Here is a 21,373-nt window from a genome sequence, read left to right as displayed (position 1 = left end):
CAATGCTTTCCGACCAAAAAACGGACTTTCAAAATTCGACTTTTTGAAATTCGACTTTTTGCAAATTCGACTTTTCTGCAATGATACAAGTGCTGCAATTCGACCAAAGCATATTCAATTCAAGTTTGGAAATTCGACAGCAGTGCTTTTAGACAGCAAATTCGTCATTTTCAATCCGCCACACTTTGGAGGGTGAAAACAAATAAAAAAATTTTAAACATGTTTTTTTTGTGTTTTTTTGGGGGGGAATAGCAGATCTATTTATATTAGAAGGGATTAGGTACTTTTTTTTTTTTTTTTTGGAGGCACAAATATTATTTATATATTTTTTAAAATATTTTTTTTTTTTTTATGCTGGAACGGTGAAATCATAAAAAAAAATGGCGTGGGGTCCCCCCTCCAAAGCATAACCAGCCTCGGGCTCTTCGAGCTGGTCCTGGTTCTAAAAATGCGGGGGAAAAATTGACAGGGGATCCCCCGTATTTTTAAAACCAGCACCGGGCTCTGCGCCTGGTGCTGGTGCCAAAAATACGGGGGACAAAAAGAGTAGGGGTCCCCCGTATTTTTAACACCAGCATCGGGCTCCACTAGCTGGACAGATAATGCCACAGCCGGGGGTCACTTTTATGCCGTGCCCTGCGGCCGTGGCATTAAATATCCAACTAGTCACCCCTGGCCGGGGTACCCTGGGGGAGTGGGGACCCCTTCAATCAAGGGGTCCCCCCCCCCAGCCACCCAAGGGCCAGGGGTGAAGCCCGAGGCTGCCCCCCCCATCCAATGGGCTGCGGATGGGGGGGCTGATAGCCTTTTGTGATAATAAAAAGATATTGTTTTTTCCAGCAGCACTACAAGTCCCAGCAAGCCTCCCCCGCAAGCTGGTACTTGGAGAACCACAAGTACCAGCATGCGGGAGAAAAACGGGTCCGCTGGTACCTGTAGTACTACTGGGGAAAAAATACCCAAATAAAAACAGGACACACACACCTTGATAGTAAAACTTTATTACACACTACCGACACACACATACTTACCTATGTTGACACGCCGACTGCCACGGTCTCCGACGATCCGAGGGTACCTGTGAAAAAATTATACTCACCTTCCAGCGTCCAGAGATAAATCCACGTCCAGAGAGTAAAATCCACGTACTTGTTTAAAAAAAAAAACACGCAAAAACCCGCTCCATACCGGACTAGAAAGGGGTCCCATGCTTTCACATCAGACCCCTTTCTCCCGAATGCCGGGACATCACGTGACTCCTGTCACTGACGTCCCTTCAGCCAATCAGGAAGCGCTACTTCCGTGGCGCTCACCTGATTGGCTGTGCGCTGTCTGTACTGTGACAGCACATCGCAAAGCCGCTCCATTACTTTCAATGGTGGGAAATTTGCGGGTAGCGGTGGGGTCACCCGCCGGTCAGCCGCTGACCGGCGGGTGACCTTACCGCTAGCCGCTAAGTTCCCACCATTGAAAGTAATGGAGCGGCTTTGCGATGTGCTGTCACAGTACAGACAGCGCACAGCCAATCAGGTGAGCGCAACGAAGTTGCGCTTCCTGATTGGCTTAGAGACCTTTCTGTGACAGCTGTCACTGACAGGTCTCATTCGTGGAAAGGTGTCCCATGTGTCAGCATGGGACCCCTTTCAGTCCGGCATGGAGCGGGTGTTCGGTTTGTTTTTTTGCCAAGTACGTGGATTTATCTCTGGACCATGGCTGAGGTGAGTATATTGATCTTTTCTTTTCAGGTATCCGTGGATTCTACATGGAGAAGAGGACCGATGTCGGCGTGTGAACATAGGTAAGTATGTGTGTGTCGACGTATGAAATAAAGTTTTACTGTCGACGGTGTGTGTGTCCTGTTTTTATTTGGGTATTTTTTTCCCAGTAGTACTACAGGTACCAGCGGGCCCGTTTTTCTCCCGCATGCTGGTACTTGTGGTTCTCCAAGTACCAGCTTGCGGGGGAGGCTTGCTGGGACTTGTAGTACTACTGGAAAAAACAATATCTTTTTATTATCACAAAAGGCTATCAGCCCCCCCATCCGCAGCCCATTGGATGGGGGGGGACAGCCTCGGGCTTCACCCCTGGCCCTTGGGTGGCTGGGGGGGGGGACCCCTTGATTGAAGGGGTCCCCACTCCCCCAGGGTACCCCGGCCAGGGGTGACTAGTTGGATATTTAATGCCACGGCCGCAGGGCACGGCATAAAAGTGACCCCCGGCTGTGGCATTATCTGTCCAGCTAGTGGAGCCCGATGCTGGTGTTAAAAATACGGGGGACCCCTACTCTTTTTGTCCCCCGTATTTTTGGCACCAGCACCAGGCGCAGAGCCCGGTGCTGGTTTTAAAAATACGGGGGATCCCCTGTCAATTTTTCCCCCGCATTTTTAGAACCAGGACCAGCTCGAAGAGCCCGAGGCTGGTTATGCTTTGGAGGGGGGACCCCACGCCATTTTTTTTTATGATTTCACCGTTCCAGCATAAAAAAAAAAATAATAATAATATTTTAAAAAATATATAAATAATATTTGTGCCTCCAAAAAAAAAAAAAAAAGTACCTAATCCCTTCTAATATAAATAGATCTGCTATTCCCCCCCAAAAAAACACAAAAAAAAAACATGTTTAAATTTTTTTTATTTGTTTTCACCCTCCAAAGTGTGGCGGATTGAAAATGACGAATTTGCTGTCTAAAAGCACTGCTGTCGAATTTCCAAACTTGAATTGAATATGCTTTGGTCGAATTGCAGCACTTGTATCATTGCAGAAAAGTCGAATTTGCAAAAAGTCGAATTTCAAAAAGTCGAATTTTGAAAGTCCGTTTTTTGGTCGGAAAGCATTGAATTGCATAGGCGATTTTTTTTTTTTGGTCGAAAATGACCCGAAATTCGACAATTTCGGGAATTCGACCGCAATTGCATATACCCCTATGTCTTTCTATGAAATTTGATAATGGTACAGTATAGTCGACTTAATGTTTTTTACAGTGCAGGGTCTGTTATACAGTAAAGTATCAATTCAAATAATCTTAGACAATTTCAATTTTCTTCTTTTGAAATGGCTAGCAATTTTTTCTCTGTATCTTTGGTTTCAATAAAAGGTTCTTTCCATCACAGGCAGTACTTAAAAAGATCAGAGAAAAATGGAGAATGGTTTAGGTTCAGTGGCGGAACTAGAGAGTGGTGGGCCCAGGTGCAGCAATATGCTTTGGGCCTCCACCACCCATTACGACAGTAGGTGCCTGGGATGGTCACAAGATTTTGGTGTGACGCTGTCAGACCCCCATTGCCAGTGGCATAACTAGAAATTTTTCTCCCCCAAGCCAAAACATTCTCTGGCGCCCCCACACCCATAACTGCCTCTAGAAAAGTGATGAATCTGCAAAAGGTGGCGTGGCCTTGCTGAAATGGGTGTTGCGTTGCCCCTTACATTATTTGTCATTTTTCCTCCTTATAGTAATGCCCAGTATACATTAGGCCACATACTGCAATGGCCCTTAGACAATTATGCCACACACCATAATGCCCATTACACAATATGCCACACATCGTAATGCCCTTGACACATTATGCCACACATCGTAATGCCCTTGACACATTATGCCACGCATCGTAATGCCCGTTATACATTATGCTACACACTGCAATGACCCTGAGACATTAAAGTACATACAATGCCTGTGTTACAGTACACCACACACCGTCATGCCTGTGACACATTTGACACACACCGCAATGCCCTGTTATACATTATGCCACACACTGCAATGCCCCTGACACATTATACCACATACCACAATGCCCGTGATATAGTATACCACACACCGTAATGCCTGTGACACATTATGATACACACCGCAATGACCGTGATACATTATGCCACCCACTGCAATGCCCATTACACATTAAGCCCTACAGTAAGGCTTCTAATTACTTTTAAATTACCTGCTCGTTTCCAGGGGGTTCATGCTCTTGGTTCCATGTAATATTCATTGTAATAATACAATATTTTTAATAAAGTGTGTGTACATTGAGCCATCAGAAAACAAAGGTTTCACTATCTCACTCTCTTCTGTATTTCGGAATATTCCGTATTTCAGAATATTTGGATATTGGATACTCAACCTGTAGATCTGTTTAAAACAGCCTCATTAATAATGGTCATATAGATTGGTAAATGCTCAATTAGCTTAGTGATATCATTCAGGTGCTCGAAAGGAAGGGGTATTTCTGAGCAAGAAAAAAAGCAATTGGTTTCCCCAGCACCCTGAATGATAACAGTAACCAGATATAAATCCCACATGATAATAGAATTCAGAGATCTTCGTTACACATATTTGCGCAAATGTGTGGTTAAGCCCCAAAGCCGCATCAAGGCCTCTCTGTATATATTAGCGCTATATCTAGGTGCAGGGTGTGGCACCCCAAAACACCAGAATGAGCCAGAAAGCCCAGCGCGGCATACCAGTGTAAAAAACTATAGTGTTAATAAATTAGTATTTAGGAAGCCGAAGCTATAGAGAGGGTGATACAAACATGAAATGTAATTAAAATAGAGAAATAGTGTTAGAAAATTAATAAGTAAAAAGTGTTAATAGAATGTAAAGGTATGCCACACTAAAGCCATCCAGCTCAGCCAGTCCAGAGGCACCACACCTCACACCTCCATTACCCCAATCTGGGTCTAATATTAACCAGCAAGGAGCCACATGATAATGGCTCCTTACTAAAATATGTCTAAGCTAAGAGCTACCTACCTTGGAGCAACCCCATAATGCTCCATGTGGCATGTCAGGGCCTGCACCTCCTCCTAATGCAGGAACCTCTCTGCCTCTCACAACAGACATATAGATTGGTAAATGCTCAATTAGCTTAGTGATATCATTCAGGTGCTCGAAAGGAAGGGGTATTTCTGAGCAAGAAAAAAAGCAATTGGTTTCCCCAGCACCCTGAATGATAACAGTAACCAGATATAAATCCCACATGATAATAGAATTCAGAGATCTTCGTTACACATATTTGCGCAAATGTGTGGTTAAGCCCCAAAGCCGCATCAAGGCCTCTCTGTATATTTGGGGTCCCTAGCGCTATATCTAGGTGCAGGGTGTGGCACCCCAAAACACCAGAATGAGCCAGAAAGCCCAGCGCGGCATACCAGTGTAAAAAACTATAGTGTTAATAAATTAGTATTTAGGAAGCCGAAGCTATAGAGAGGGTGATACAAACATGAAATGTAATTAAAATAGAGAAATAGTGTTAGAAAATTAATAAGTGAAAAGTGTTAATAGAATGTAAAGGTATGCCACACTAAAGCCACCCAGCTCAGCCAGTCCAGAGGCACCACACCTCCATTACCCCAATCTGGGTCTAATATTAACCAGCAAGGAGCCACATGATAATGGCTCCTTACTAAAATATGTCTAAGCTAAGAGCTACCTACCTTGGAGCAACCCCATAATGCTCCATGTGGCATGTCAGGGCCTGCACCTCCTCCTAATGCAGGAACCTCTCTGCCTCTCACAACAGACATATAGATTGGTAAATGCTCAATTAGCTTAGTGATATCATTCAGGTGCTCGAAAGGAAGGGGTATTTCTGAGCAAGAAAAAAAGCAATTGGTTTCCCCAGCACCTAACGCGGAGCCTAACGCGGTTCGTCACGATTAACGTGACATTCCTTTGAAAAAGCCACGTTAATCGTGACAAAACGCGTTAGTCTCCTCCCTTCTGACTCTAACTCACCGGCATCACAGCTCTAAGGAACCTGCCGACAGCGGAGATTCTTTTATCTGCATGGTGATTCCAATACGGTCTCTGCACGGCACCAGCCTACATTGTCTGACGGCTGCAATTGGCCACGGGACAGTGCCAGCATATATCATCTGACGGCTGTGTCTGACAGCGGGACAACGCCAGTCCGTATTCTCTGATGGTAACATCTGACAGTGAGACGCCAGCTTGTATCATCTAAACGGCTAATTGGCCGTGGGACAGCGCTTTAGTCTCCATCAATCCAGTGCCAGCTCCGGCTCCGGTTAATGCTACACCTGCTAATTGGCCGTGGGACAGCACTTCAGTCTCCATCAATCCAGTGCCAGCAACGGCTCCGGTTAATGCTACACCTGCTAATTTTCTCCGCAATTAGTGGCTACAGCGTGTGCTCCTTTGATGTCCTGGAAGATGTGGTATTCCCTACGCTTAGGGCACTAAAAGGATTTCCACCAGCCCTAGGGAATACACTGGCAACAGTCCTACATCCGGGACTTACAGGCTCAGGAGCAAACTTGGATAACTATTTCCTTATTGAACTACTCTACCTAGTATCGCACTGTGGGCTTTATACAGGACCTTACCGAGGACGCTCGGTAACATCAGCTCCTAGGAGAGGTAACATTGTATACTGTTCATTGCATACTTGACCGCTGGGCCCTCTTTCCCTCTCCAATTATTGGAGAAAAAGTTCTGTTGTTTCTACATACTTCTAGTCACAACACACTGCAGAGAGTAAAACTGTAACTATTTAGTTACATTATTGTTACAACCTCAGAGAATATCAATTTTACACCCTGAATCAGGGGGATTCTAAATACAAGCTTCGGTTTGATACTGTGTGTCTATATAACGGTGTTTTAGAGTATAATCATTAATCCTTTTATATATGATTAATTTCATTCCTTGTTGATGTATTTTATATTATAATAAATTATTTTATATAGATTGTCAACTCTTCACTATTTACATCTATTTGCAACACCCCAAGCGCAGCCGTTTTTCTTTCTCTATTGTTGTGTCCATAGGCACATGCACAGTGCCTTTTTCGGCAGCGCTCAGGTGTGACTGCAATTAGGGTCTACCTATTTAGGCGCTGCCAGCAAGTCGTTTGAGTTCACAACTGCTGACTGCACACTCCCCCAGCTCCCACTCCTCTAGGGTACAGCTGCCAACTGCACACTCAGCCCCCCCTTCCAGCACACAGCAGTGCCGTTTCGTCCGCCCGCCGCCACCCCCCCTGCAGTAGCAGCCATGCACGCAGCCGGCTACCACTCCAGGATCCCTGCCCTTTCCCGGCACACAGCAGCTAGGATCCTGGACAAGCAGCCATGAGGGTACCAGAGACAGAAGCTGGTCTCTTGGGACTTTGGCGGGACACAACTTTAGCGCAAGGTCTGCCCCAGCTTGAATTTTTCATTAAAGAGGTGTTAAAATATGCCACGAAAATAAGAGGTATGTTTCAAACTGTTTTCCGCTTTTTACTAAATAAAGCCCTTAAGTCTTAGCGTTGTGCAGTACGTAAGGACAGAGGTAGTTACATGGCACGCAGCTTACAGTCAAACCCTTTCCTCTTTGCTGTGCGCAGCACAATAATCACTCGTGAGAGTCACAGTGAATGACCACTACACCCACCAGCATCAAAATCTATAAATGGTAGATTAATTTTCTGCAATACTCTGCACCGCAAATTGGTTAATCAGTGGATTTCTGTAAGTATCCAACCTGGTGTATGTCTATAGATAACATTGCTCAGACACAATTCAACGATTAGCATTTGGATACCATAAGATAGTCACAGTTACTCCCGCCAATTACCTATGCTCCTTTGAACACGTGTGCATGTATTGTTACTTTTATGATTCATCAAGCCACAATCTGAACTGGCAGCAGTTTGGTAACATTAACAATATTAGTCTGTCTTTTATTTAGTTTTATTTTGCTGTTTGCTTTTCAGGGGATGTGAATATTGGGATGCTAGACCGGAATGGTCAGCTTGAGGTTGAAATAATCCAGGCACGAGGTCTTACTCCAAAACCAGGGTCCAAAACAATTCCAGGTAAATTAAGTCCTCATGTCGTAAGAAGTAAGCATAAGCAATTGCATGTGATAATGTTTTACATTTAATGTAAACTGTAGGAGGCAGAATCCTGATCTACCGTCTGTCTCACACTGCACCTTATTCTTCAACTTTGTATGTTCTCAGTTTCATGTACGATTTCATGTACGATTTGTTATTGTGTTTGACTTTTTTATACCCACTGTACAGCGACCCCGCCCCCCCATTCCAATTGCCATTTAAAAAATTAAAGATTCAGTGCGTGCTGCAGGTGTGCACGCTGCAGAACAGGGGTGTGTGGCTTTATCATAAAGGGGTGTGGCCTCAGTGCAAGGGTTGTGGCATTGCAGGAAAAACTACTTATACCCCAGTTTTGCAACCTGCACACCCAGACATTGACTACCACAGAAAAAAAAAATCCTGATTCATACCCCTTACATTATTTGTAATTTTTCCTCCTTATAGTAATGCCCTTTGCACATTATGCCACACACCGCAATGCCCATTTCACATTACACCACAAACCATAATGCCCATTACACATTATACCACACACTGTAATGCCCTTGACATATTATACCACACACCATAAAGCCCATTAACAATATGCCACACACCTTAATGCCTGTGAAATATTATAGTTACGCAACTGCCACTGTTGAGTTTTGTGGAATCTTATAAATGTTGATGATGTCGAAGTAAAAAAAAATTACATAAAAACATACAAACTACACACATATAAGTCGCTATACTTGCAAATACGCGCAGCAAGCACAGCAATATATGGTAACACCCGCATTTACACGGACATGCCACAGAGATGGATTCGACACTTATTTCATGCAGTACATAATTGTGGTGGTATCAAGCGCCAGACATCATGATGATTTAGAATTGTATATGATGGAGTGGTGTCATGTATGTGTATTTGAACGAAACAAGATAGATCGGTCATGTTTACTATTGAAGCAACCAGATTGATGTGTAGTTTCATTTGATGCTTGTTGTGAAGTTGTGGGACATTGCAGCGGATAATTATGATTACATGTATAAAAGCTTAAATCACTTTTATTAGAACAATAGATATTCCAAACAGGTGGTGGACAGGAAACTCAGGCCAGCCCTTTGGATGTCTTCAAGGCTGAACCTGATTAGCATATACAAAGAGACTAGTGACTCATCATGAATCCCTCCCCCAAAAACTAGATAACACTTGCTGATCACACAGGAGGGCAGTTCCTGTTTTGGTCTCAGAGAAAGATGGAGTCCCAGCATTACTTTACAGAGAGAGAGAGAGAGAGAGAGATAAGATACATTGAGGGAATGGTATTGTATGATGGCATGTAACTGTATGTTTTAACTGCTTACTGTGTGAGTGTAACCATGTAACTATAGGTATACTGTACTTTGTAATATATTGAATCCATATCCTTTTAATAACAAATATATACATCAATGAGCTTTGGAACTCAGATAATGTGTGGGTGTATTGTTTTCTCTTATGGGATGCAGTGTTTTGCTATGTATAGTGCACATTCATGGCACATGGTAATAAGATGTGCAGGCGTTTACAATATATATTAGAGCGGGCATTTTAAATATTTGTGAGAAAACAATTTGGCATTCACAATGATCTTCCATGAATCTCCTGGCTTGTGATTACGACAGTGTTGTCACCACGTTTGAAGAGGCAATCATTTACAAGGCAAAACCATGCCTTTATAAATGACTGACACTTTAAAAAAATGTCATAGGGTCGTCCAGCATCTCGCACCTCTGGCAAACTCTGACCCTGTTACATATGTCCCATTATCTTAGTTGAAGGAAACTCATTTTATTAATTTATTATACTATTTATGCATAATGTTAGATATTTTTTTTAAATTATAAATCAGTTTACCCAAACTAATAGTGAAGGTAGGTGTAGTGATGTCATGGCAACCACCTACCTGCTAGACACCATTACCCAATTTCAGTACAGTGCAGTAAACATTTTTTGCTGTCCTTTACTGTATCACAATAATGGCACCTGTCAGAAAGGAGACAGGGGAAGAACTGCTCTTTCTCTAACCCCTGCTCATTCCTCTCTGCCTTCTGTCTCCCCCTGGAGAGTCACAGATTACCTAATACTGTATAATGCAACGTTGCTAGGGAACCAGGTTCTCTAGATATTATGTCCCAGTATGAAGAACTACAGTGGCATGGAAAAGTTTTTGTTTGCCCTCTTTCTGATTTATTTTATGTTTCCATATTGGTCACACTTGATTGTTTCAGATCTTTAAACAAACATGAATATAAGGAAAAGACAACATGAGTAAACAAAAAAGATACAATTTTAAATGACCATTTCATTTATTGAAGGAAAACAAAATCCTACACATACTTACATTGTGTGAAATAGTTATTGTCCCGTCAGTTACACATTCATCTAAAATTGAATCCAATTGGGTTCAACTAAATTAGACACAATCAGGTTTGATTAATGCCAGCCTTGTTAAATCTAAACATAAATAGAATCTTTCCAGCAGTGTGAAGTTGGCTAAAAGGTCTCATCAAACAGCACAGTATGCCCTGATCAAAATAAATTCCGGAAGAGATGAAAAGGATAGTTATTGAAATATCAGTCTGGAAAGGGTTATAAAGCCATTGTATTCCTTGCCTGGCCATGTGTCTACATGTGTGTAGGCATTTCATTGATGGCAAGTTGTTGCTCCAAAAGCCCTACTTATTAATTTTCCTAATTAATCTGTCCTAATTATTCATTCATGTTTGTCTCCAATATGGTTCCGGCCAGTCATACTCTCTACCAGTGTAACACATTAAAATGTGCCTTTTCATCAAAGCCTACAAACTTTCCTCATAACTTGAGTCTCTTCCCTCGATGTATCCTTTCCAGTTCGCCGTCTATCTGTTCACCCTCTCCCCTTAGTATGTAAGCTCTCACAGGCAAGGTCCTGGCCAGTCCTGTTTTTCTCTTGCATTACCAATGCCCCTCTCTATCTTTGCTCACGTATATGATAGGTACATGGTCATTGAGGAATGGTAGTAATTCCCACATGTGACTCACCACTGCATGCTCCTACTAGTGAGTTTCCCTATGTTTGCCCCTGTTACCTCATCTTCCCTGTCCGGTGTTCTTGTAATGTTTGGTACCTATGCTACGTACTGTACTTACGTTGTGGTACTTATTATTTGTGAAACGTTTATTTGCCACTCTGTGCGGATCTATGGCCACTTTGTGATGCCTTATAAATAAAAGTTAATAATAATAATAATAATAATAATAATACCCAGACCCCCATATTTCTTTCAACCTCTAGCAGGCAGTGGACGTACCATTAGTTTGTCCCCCCAAATCCACTAGAAGAGGCACAAGTTCCGTGCTGAATTATCATTAGAAAGGGAACTACACACTACTGGTATTCCCATCATGGAGGGTATTCAAGTCGAAAAAATTTCACTATTCGCCAGTTTGCAGGTCGAATTCACATTCGACCTATTCACACAGCCTGAATTTTCGACTTGCCGAAAAATCCCGCCGGGTACAAACTGGCGGCAAATTCGCCAATCCATGTGTATTGGCGAATTTGTGGGCGTTTTCTAACGTTTTTTTGGTCCCTTTTCGGTCATGCCAATTTGACAAAAAAAAACATTGAAAAGGCATGGTGAAAATGGAGCAAAAACCTGTCGAAAATGCCCACAATAGAATAGCAAACGGTCGAATTAGTGCTGGTTTTCCGATTGTCTGAAAACTTGGTACAAATTGAATACCCCCATATACATAGGCGTGCGCAGGGGGGGTGCCTGGTGCGCACAGGCAGACCCTAATGTCCGGCAATCCGATCTCACATGCCTGATGCAACGATCGCTGAGCAGGCTGATTAATGCACCCTGTCAGGACTGCATTACTGACTGGACGCCTGGGTTAATCAAGGATGCCACTGCCACCGGCTTTCATACTCCCGCCTCCACCTCAATGTACAAAAACAGCGTGATGTGACGTGATGACATCATGCTGCTCGCACGCCCACCCGTCACACGCCCACCTCTCTCCTATTCTATGCCAACGTCAGCCACTGATGAGGAGCAGCATGCAGCCAGCGTTCCTCTTAGGAAGACAAATTCAATACTGTCAGGCGGTCGGCAGCAGCATTGACACGTAACGCGTTTTTCCAGCAGCAGCAGTAACTAGTCTGTGACTCAGTGTCAGTGAGTGACTGCAGCTTGCAGGGGAAAGAGAGGGGGAGCCAGACCAGGCTGAGGAGGAGCAGTGTAATTGCAGTGAGTGCTATCAGGGGTGTTTGTTTGGTGCACACCACAATATCTGACAATGTATCTGCTTTATTAGGATTGGTACAAAGGTGGATATTTTATATTACGTTGACCGTCAATAGATGGTGCTAGACACGCCCAAAAGGCGGTGCTAGACACACCCCTCCAACAGTGCACCCCCTAATGAAACGTGCTGCGCACACCTATGCCCATATAGCAATAATCAGTTTGAGCTTTCTAGTTCAGTGGTTGGTTGATGGTTTAATGTTGTTGTTTTTTTTTCTTATTGTTATTATTATTATCTTCATCATCAAAAATGTAATTATAATTGTTATTAACAGTGCTTGTCCAATGTCCAATGTCATGTGACACAACTCTGTAGAAACAGTGATTTCAATTAAAATTAAAGACAGTCCATATAATCACACCCAACTAAGGACCTCATTCCGAGTTGTTCGCCGCCGCCCTCTGGGAGTGTATCTTAGCTTAGCAGAATTGCGAACGAAAGAGTAGCAAAATTGCTACTAAAAAAATTTGTGAAGTTTCTGAGTAGCTCCAGACCTACTCCTAGATTGCGATCACCTCAGTCCGTTTAGTTCCTGGTTTGACGTCACAAACACGCCCTGCGTTCGGCCAGCCACTCCCCCGTTTCTCCAGCCACTCCTGCGTTTTAGCCTGACACACCTGCGTTTTTTTGCACACTCCCTGAAAACGCAGAGTTGCCGCCCAGAAACACCCACTTCCTGTCAATCATACTACGAACACTCGAGCGACTGAAAAACGTCGCTGGAGCTTGGGTAAAACTACAAAGTTTTGTGTGAAAGTACTTAGCGCATAATTGCCGATTTTTCACTTGATTGCTGCGCTGTGAAAAACGGCAACGAGCGAACAACTCTGAATGACCACCTAAAACTGTTGTAATGAACACAGAACACACACATCCTTACCATTCCTTTAAGCACATTGCGGACATGTATGAAGCAATGAAAACAGTGGAGAAGTGAGCCAGTGGAGAAGTTTCCCATGGCAACCAATCAATTTCAAAGTACATTTATCAAATGCATTCTATAAAATCATAAGTAGCAGCTAATTGGTTGCCATTAGCAATTTCTCCACTGGCTCACTCCTCTGCTCTTTTCACAGCTTCATATACATATATGTACCTTAGTACATTATATTTAATGAAAACATACATATGTCCCCCAAAGAGATGTTATTCTAAAAGTACAATAATATAAAATATCTTCTGCTTTTCTGTTTTAAATCCAACATAGGTGGTGATTCAGATTGGATCGCTTCTGTGCGTTTTCGCACAGCGGGTGTTCAGGTACTAACTGTGCATGCGTATGCACCGCAATGCGCACGCGCGTCGGACAACAATAAAGGGCATCGCCGGTCAGTGACGGGATGGTGCGAAAAATCCCATTGCACGGGCGTTCGCAAGGTGATTGACAGGAGGAGGACGTTTGTAGCGGAAACTAAGCGTTTATTGGGATTGTCCGTACAAACGCAGGCATTCTCAAGCGTTTTCAGGGAGGGTGTCTGACGTCAGCCCCGGCCCCGATCAGCCTTTTCTCACCGCACTGTAGGAGTAAGTCCTGGGCTGCGCACAGACTGCACACAGTGGATTTTTGTAGCTCATCATACACATGCGATTGCACACTTGACTGCGAATTTATACTCCCCCTGGGGGTAGCGACTATCTGAACGCAGGACGGCAAAGTTTGCAGCCCGGTGATCATATCTGAATCACCTCCATAGTCCTAGTATCCATACTAACTGTGATTTTAACCCACCCAAACATGGAGGGGGAAAAATGTTGAAAACAAACAAACAAACAAAAAAAACTAAGCAAAAACATCCCATCCACAGCACTAAAATAAACAACATGGAGATTCTTGTTGACTTCCAATCTGAATGGTATGACCAGCCACTCAGTCAGAAAGGTGGGATGCAGAGCTGGATTTAGGGGTCAGGCCACCCCTAGGCACAGTGATATTGGCTGCCCCCCTCCCACCCAAGCACCATGGGAAGGTGCATGGTCACAGAATAGTACCAATTCACATTACACCGCACAGTAGTGTCCGAGAGCCACATTTCACCACACAGTAGTACCCCTTATACACACCAGGAAGAGCCCCTTATACATATTGCGCCAGGTAGTGCCCCTATCACACATTACGGCAGGTAGAGTCCCTATCACACAGTATGGCAGGCAGAGTCCCTTTCACACATTATGTTAGGCAGAGTCCCCTCTTTTTACACATTATGGCAGGCAGAGTCCCCTTTCACATATTACGGCAGGCAGAGCCCCTTTCACACATTACGGCAGGCAGAGTCCCCTGTTTTTACACATTAGGCAGGCAGAGTCCCCTGTTTTACACACTACGTCAGGTAGAGTCCCCTTTTACACACTACGGCAGGCAGAGTCACCCTTTTCACACATTACGACACCTAGCTACGGCCTTGCATATATTATGTGCCATAAATGTTACCCACCCCCCTCCCCCAATAGGGCTTGAACTTGCAGAATGTAATCCTTTCTTCTTGAATACCGTTTTGTGTCCTCTTCATCTCAGCCAGAGCCAGTGACAGGCCCACACTGCAGCGTCTCCCGTAATGTGTCCTCCTGGCTGGCTCCTCATGCAGACTCACGCAGGCTCTCTGAGTGATGGTCGCGCTCAGCTGTCATGTCACATGACATGACACCAGCAACCGGTCCGGAGCACAAAGCGCACAAAGACAGAGGACGTTGGAGCAAGGAGGAGCATCCGCGCTGCTGCCAATGGATGCGCGGGTGGCTCTTCTGCTTATACTGCTGCACAATGTTTACACGGCCGGACCTGGAGGACATCAGCTTCTCTGATGGGGAGGAAAATTGCCATGCCGCCCCCAGCAGTTGCCACCCCTAGGCACGTGCCTAGTGGGAAATCCGGCACTGGTGGTATGTGTACCATTTATCATGCATCTGATGGCCAGTCCAACCATTTGGGCAATGAGACTCCATTTTACTCTTCTATTGCCTCAAATGACCCTTGTTTGCAACCATGGCTCAAAGAATGTAGCATATTGTTAATGCCATCCTGTAATGGTACAAGTACTGCTGCAGTACTTCTTATATAGGCCTCACCATGCAAGCAATTAGAAACTACCGTCTAGAAATCCTACATTTGGTCCTGTCTGCGCTTGCTCTCTTTTCAGTGAAGACGAATAACATACATTTAGAGGGCTGTATCAATTACTTCATAGCTGTTATTACCCTTTCACTAAACACTAGGCAAGCTATTATACATAAAAAATTGATCTTTAGTAATTGAGTTGTTGCTACGCACTTCATCCTTTGGTCTCTCTCAGTGAACATCATCATCACCCACCAATTGCAGTGAACCCTCCTTGTATTTGCCTCATTAAGAGATGGACGCTGCTGTGTCTGCAATCGCAACCGCCGTTGGTTCATTGGGAACGGTAATATGCAGATGCTAATGTCAGTCTTCCTCTTGTGCACCAGCATGCGGTGAACAGAACAAGCGCGGAGACACCCATTTTTAGTGCAACTCTGCCGGCGGTTGTAAACATTCCACCATCGGCGCACCATCGACACTTGTGACACCCTATAGCTGCTCTGTGGTTTCATCTCAACTTTGTATAAGTATGGTCTCTGTGGCTGTGGATCTGTATTTGGTAATTCAGCTGCTTTCACTGACATACCCGTGACACTTCCATAAAGGGAGGTACTCACGGAGCGATAATCTAAGAAATCTGACTGTGTACTAGAGATGAGCGGGTTCGGTTTCTCTGAATCCGAACCCGCCAGAACTTCCTGTTTTTTTTCACGGGTCCGAGCGACTCGGATCTTCCCGCCTTGCTCGGTTAACCCGAGCGCGCCCGAATGTCATCATGACGCTGTCGGATTCTCGCGAGGCTCGGATTCTATCGCGAGACTCGGATTCTATATAAGGAGCCGCGCGTCGCCGCCATTTTCACACGTGCATTGAGATTGATAGGGAGAGGACGTGGCTGGCGTCCTCTCCGTTTAGACACTTGATTTACTAATTTTGGGGAGCATTAGGAGTACTCAGTAGTGTACAGTGCAGAGTTTTGCTGATAGTGACCAGTGACCACCACTTTTATTTATAATCCGTTCTCTGCCTGAAAAAAGCGATACACAGCACACAGTGACTCAGTCACATACATACCATATCTGTGTGCACTGCTCAGGCTCAGGCCAGTGTGCTGCATCATCTATATATATTATATATCTGTCTGACTGCTCAGCTCACACAGCTTATAATTGTGGGGGAGACTGGGGAGCACTACTGCAGTGCCAGTTATAGGTTATAGCAGGAGCCAGGAGTACATAATATTATATTAAAATTAAACAGTGCACACTTTTGCTGCAGGAGTGCCACTGCCAGTGTGACTAGTGACCAGTGACCTGACCACCAGTATATAATATTAGTAGTATACTATCTCTTTATCAACCAGTCTATATTAGCAGCAGACACAGTACAGTGCGGTAGTTCACGGCTGTGGCTACCTCTGTGTCGGCACTCGGCAGCCCGTCCATAATTGTATATACCAGTGACCTAACCGTGGTTTTTTTTTCTTTCTTTATACATACATACTAGTTACGAGTATACTATCTCTTTATCAACCAGTCTATATATTAGCAGCAGACACAGTACAGTGCGGTAGTTCACGGCTGTGGCTACCTCTGTGTCGGCACTCGGCAGCCCGTCCATAATTGTATATACCACCTAACCGTGGTTTTTTTTTCTTTCTTTATACATACATACTAGTTACGAGTATACTATCTCTTTATCAACCAGTCTATATATTAGCAGCAGACACAGTACAGTGCGGTAGTTCACGGCTGTGGCTACCTCTGTGTCGGCACTCGGCAGCCCGTCCATAATTGTATATACCACCTAACCGTGGTTTTTTTTTCTTTCTTTATACATACATACTAGTTACGAGTATACTATCTCTTTATCAACCAGTCTATATATTAGCAGCAGACACAGTACAGTGCGGTAGTTCACGGCTGTGGCTACCTCTGTGTCGGCACTCGGCAGCCCGTCCATAATTGTATATACCACCTAACCGTGGTTTTTTTTTCTTTCTTTATACATACATACTAGTTACGAGTATACTATCTCTTTATCAACCAGTCTATATATTAGCAGCAGACACAGTACAGTGCGGTAGTTCACGGCTGTGGCTACCTCTGTGTCGGCACTCGGCAGCCCGTCCATAATTGTATATACCACCTAACCGTGGTTTTTTTTTCTTTCTTTATACATACATACTAGTTACGAGTATACTATCTCTTTATCAACCAGTCTATATATTAGCAGCAGACACAGTACAGTGCGGTAGTTCACGGCTGTGGCTACCTCTGTGTCGGCACTCGGCAGCCCGTCCATAATTGTATATACCACCTAACCGTGGTTTTTTTTTCTTTCTTTATACATACATACTAGTTACGAGTATACTATCTCTTTATCAACCAGTCTATATATTAGCAGCAGACACAGTACAGTGCGGTAGTTCACGGCTGTGGCTACCTCTGTGTCGGCACTCGGCAGCCCGTCCATAATTGTATATACCACCTAACCGTGTTTTTTTTTTCTTTCTTTATACATACATACTAGTTACGAGTATACTATCTCTTTATCAACCAGTCTATATATTAGCAGCAGACACAGTACAGTGCGGTAGTTCACGGCTGTGGCTACCTCTGTGTCGGCACTCGGCAGCCCGTCCATAATTGTATATACCACCTAACCGTGGTTTTTTTTTCTTTCTTTATACATACATACTAGTTACGAGTATACTATCTCTTTATCAACCAGTCTATATATTAGCAGCAGACACAGTACAGTGCGGTAGTTCACGGCTGTGGCTACCTCTGTGTCGGCACTCGGCAGCCCGTCCATAATTGTATATACCACCTAACCGTGGTTTTTTTTTCTTTCTTTATACATACATACTAGTTACGAGTATACTATCTCTTTATCAACCAGTCTATATATTAGCAGCAGACACAGTACAGTGCGGTAGTTCACGGCTGTGGCTACCTCTGTGTCGGCACTCGGCAGCCCGTCCATAATTGTATATACCACCTAACCGTGGTTTTTTTTTCTTTCTTTATACATACATACTAGTTACGAGTATACTATCTCTTTATCAACCAGTCTATATATTAGCAGCAGACACAGTACAGTGCGGTAGTTCACGGCTGTGGCTACCTCTGTGTCGGCACTCGGCAGCCCGTCCATAATTGTATACTAGTATCCAATCCATCCATCTCCATTGTTTACCTGAGGTGCCTTTTAGTTGTGCCTATTAAAATATGGAGAACAAAAATGTTGAGGTTCCAAAATTAGGGAAAGATCAAGATCCACTTCCACCTCGTGCTGAAGCTGCTGCCACTAGTCATGGCCGAGACGATGAAATGCCAGCAACGTCGTCTGCCAAGGCCGATGCCCAATGGCATAGTACAGAGCATGTCAAAACCAAAACACCAAATATCAGTAAAAAAAGGACTCCAAAACCTAAAATAAAATTGTCGGAGGAGAAGCGTAAACTTGCCAATATGCCATTTACCACACGGAGTGGCAAGGAACGGCTGAGGCCCTGGCCTATGTTCATGGCTAGTGGTTCAGCTTCACATGAGGATGGAAGCACTCAGCCTCTCGCTAGAAAACTGAAAAGACTCAAGCTGGCAAAAGCACCGCAAAGAACTGTGCGTTCTTTGAAATCCCAAATCCACAAGGAGAGTCCAATTGTGTCGGTTGCGATGCCTGACCTTCCCAACACTGGACGTGAAGAGCATGCACCTTCCACCATTTGCACGCCCCCTGCAAGTGCTGGAAGGAGCACCCGCAGTCCAGTTCCTGATAGTCAGATTGAAGATGTCAGTGTTGAAGTACACCAGGATGAGGAGGATATGGGTGTTGCTGGCGCTGGGGAGGAAATTAACCAGGAGGATTCTGATGGTGAGGTGGTTTGTTTAAGTCAGGCACCCGGGGAGACACCTGTTGTCCGTGGGAGGAATATGGCCGTTGACATGCCAGGTGAAAATACCAAAAAAATCAGCTCTTCGGTGTGGAGGTATTTCACCAGAAATGCGGACAACAGGTGTCAAGCCGTGTGTTCCCTTTGTCAAGCTGTAATAAGTAGGGGTAAGGACGTTAACCACCTCGGAACATCCTCCCTTATACGTCACCTGCAGCGCATTCATAATAAGTCAGTGACAAGTTCAAAAACTTTGGGTGACAGCGGAAGCAGTCCACTGACCAGTAAATCCCTTCCTCTTGTAACCAAGCTCACGCAAACCACCCCACCAACTCCCTCAGTGTCAATTTCCTCCTTCCCCAGGAATGCCAATAGTCCTGCAGGCCATGTCACTGGCAAGTCTGACGAGTCCTCTCCTGCCTGGGATTCCTCCGATGCATCCTTGCGTGTAACGCCTACTGCTGCTGGCGCTGCTGTTGTTGCCGCTGGGAGTCGATGGTCATCCCAGAGGGGAAGTCGTAAGCCCACTTGTACTACTTCCAGTAAGCAATTGACTGTTCAACAGTCCTTTGCGAGGAAGATGAAATATCACAGCAGTCATCCTACTGCAAAGCGGATAACTGAGGCCTTGGCATCCTGGGTGGTGAGAAACGTGGTTCCGGTATCCATCATTACTGCAGAGCCAACTAGAGACTTGTTGGAGGTACTGTGTCCCCGGTACCAAATACCATCTAGGTTCCATTTCTCTAGGCAGGCGATACCGAAAATGTACACAGACCTCAGAAAAAGAGTCACCAGTGTCCTAAAAAATGCAGCTGTACCCAATGTCCACTTAACCACGGACATGTGGACAAGTGGAGCAGGGCAGGGTCAGGACTATATGACTGTGACAGCCCACTGGGTAGATGTATGGACTCCCGCCGCAAGAACAGCAGCGGCGGCACCAGTAGCAGCATCTCGCAAACGCCAACTCTTTCCTAGGCAGGCTACGCTTTGTATCACCGCTTTCCAGAATACGCACACAGCTGAAAACCTCTTACGGCAACTGAGGAAGATCATCGCGGAATGGCTTACCCCAATTGGACTCTCCTGTGGATTTGTGGCATCGGACAACGCCAGCAATATTGTGTGTGCATTAAATCTGGGCCAATTCCAGCACGTCCCATGTTTTGCACATACCTTGAATTTGGTGGTGCAGAATTTTTTAAAAAACGACAGGGGCGTGCAAGAGATGCTGTCGGTGGCCAGAAGAATTGCGGGACACTTTCGGCGTACAGGCACCACGTACAGAAAACTGGAGCACCACCAAAAACTACTGAACCTGCCCTGCCATCATCTGAAGCAAGAAGTGGTAACGAGGTGGAATTCAACCCTCTATATGCTTCAGAGGTTGGAGGAGCAGCAAAAGGCCATTCAAGCCTATACAATTGAGCACGATATAGTAGGTGGAATGCACCTGTCTCAAGTGCAGTGGAGAATGATTTCAACGTTGTGCAAGGTTCTGATGCCCTTTGAACTTGCCACACGTGAAGTCAGTTCAGACACTGCCAGCCTGAGTCAGGTCATTCCCCTCATCAGGCTTTTGCAGAAGAAGCTGGAGGCATTGAAGGAGGAGCTAACACGGAGCGATTCCGCTAGGCATGTGGGACTTGTGGATGCAGCCCTTAATTCGCTTAACAAGGATTCACGGGTGGTCAATCTGTTGAAATCAGAGCACTACATTTTGGCCACCGTGCTCGATCCTAGATTTAAAGCCTACCTTGGATCTCTCTTTCCGGCAGACACAGGTCTGCTGGGGTTGAAAGACCTGCTGGTGACAAAATTGTCAAGTCAAGCGGAACGCGACCTGTCAACATCTCCTCCTTCACATTCTCCCGCAACTGGGGGTGCGAGGAAAAGGCTCAGAATTCCGAGCCCACCCGCTGGCGGTGATGCAGGGCAGTCTGGAGCGACTGCTGATGCTGACATCTGGTCCGGACTGAAGGACCTGACAACGATTACGGACATGTCGTCTACTGTCACTGCATATGATTCTCTCAACATTGATAGAATGGTGGAGGATTATATGAGTGACCGCATCCAAGTAGGCACGTCACACAGTCCGTACTTATACTGGCAAGAAAAAGAGGCAATTTGGAGGCCCTTGCACAAACTGGCTTTATTCTACCTAAGTTGCCCTCCCACAAGTGTGTACTCCGAAAGAGTGTTTAGTGCCGCCGCTCACCTTGTCAGCAATCGGCGTACGAGGTTACATCCAGAA

At 44.8% G+C, this 21,373-nt stretch overlaps 1 protein-coding gene across 3 annotated transcripts in view; it reads left to right on the top strand.

The window, feature by feature from the left end:
• Window positions 1–21,373, top strand: part of RIMS3 (regulating synaptic membrane exocytosis 3) — a 249,965-nt gene that overhangs the window by 214,123 nt on the left and 14,469 nt on the right. For all 3 annotated transcript variants that reach the window (XR_010229178.1, XM_063954211.1, XM_063954212.1), the window contains exon 5: window positions 7,720–7,821. Coding sequence is in view for 2 of the 3 variants with exons in the window: in XM_063954211.1 (XP_063810281.1) it covers window positions 7,720–7,821 (102 nt within the window). In the remaining variant the exon portion in view is untranslated. The remainder of the gene's footprint in view (window positions 1–7,719; window positions 7,822–21,373) is intronic.

This window comes from Pseudophryne corroboree, chromosome 2 (assembly GCF_028390025.1).
Source record: "Pseudophryne corroboree isolate aPseCor3 chromosome 2, aPseCor3.hap2, whole genome shotgun sequence".
Lineage (NCBI taxonomy): Eukaryota > Metazoa > Chordata > Amphibia > Anura > Myobatrachidae > Pseudophryne > Pseudophryne corroboree.
This window is presented reverse-complemented; position numbering and strand designations above follow the sequence as displayed.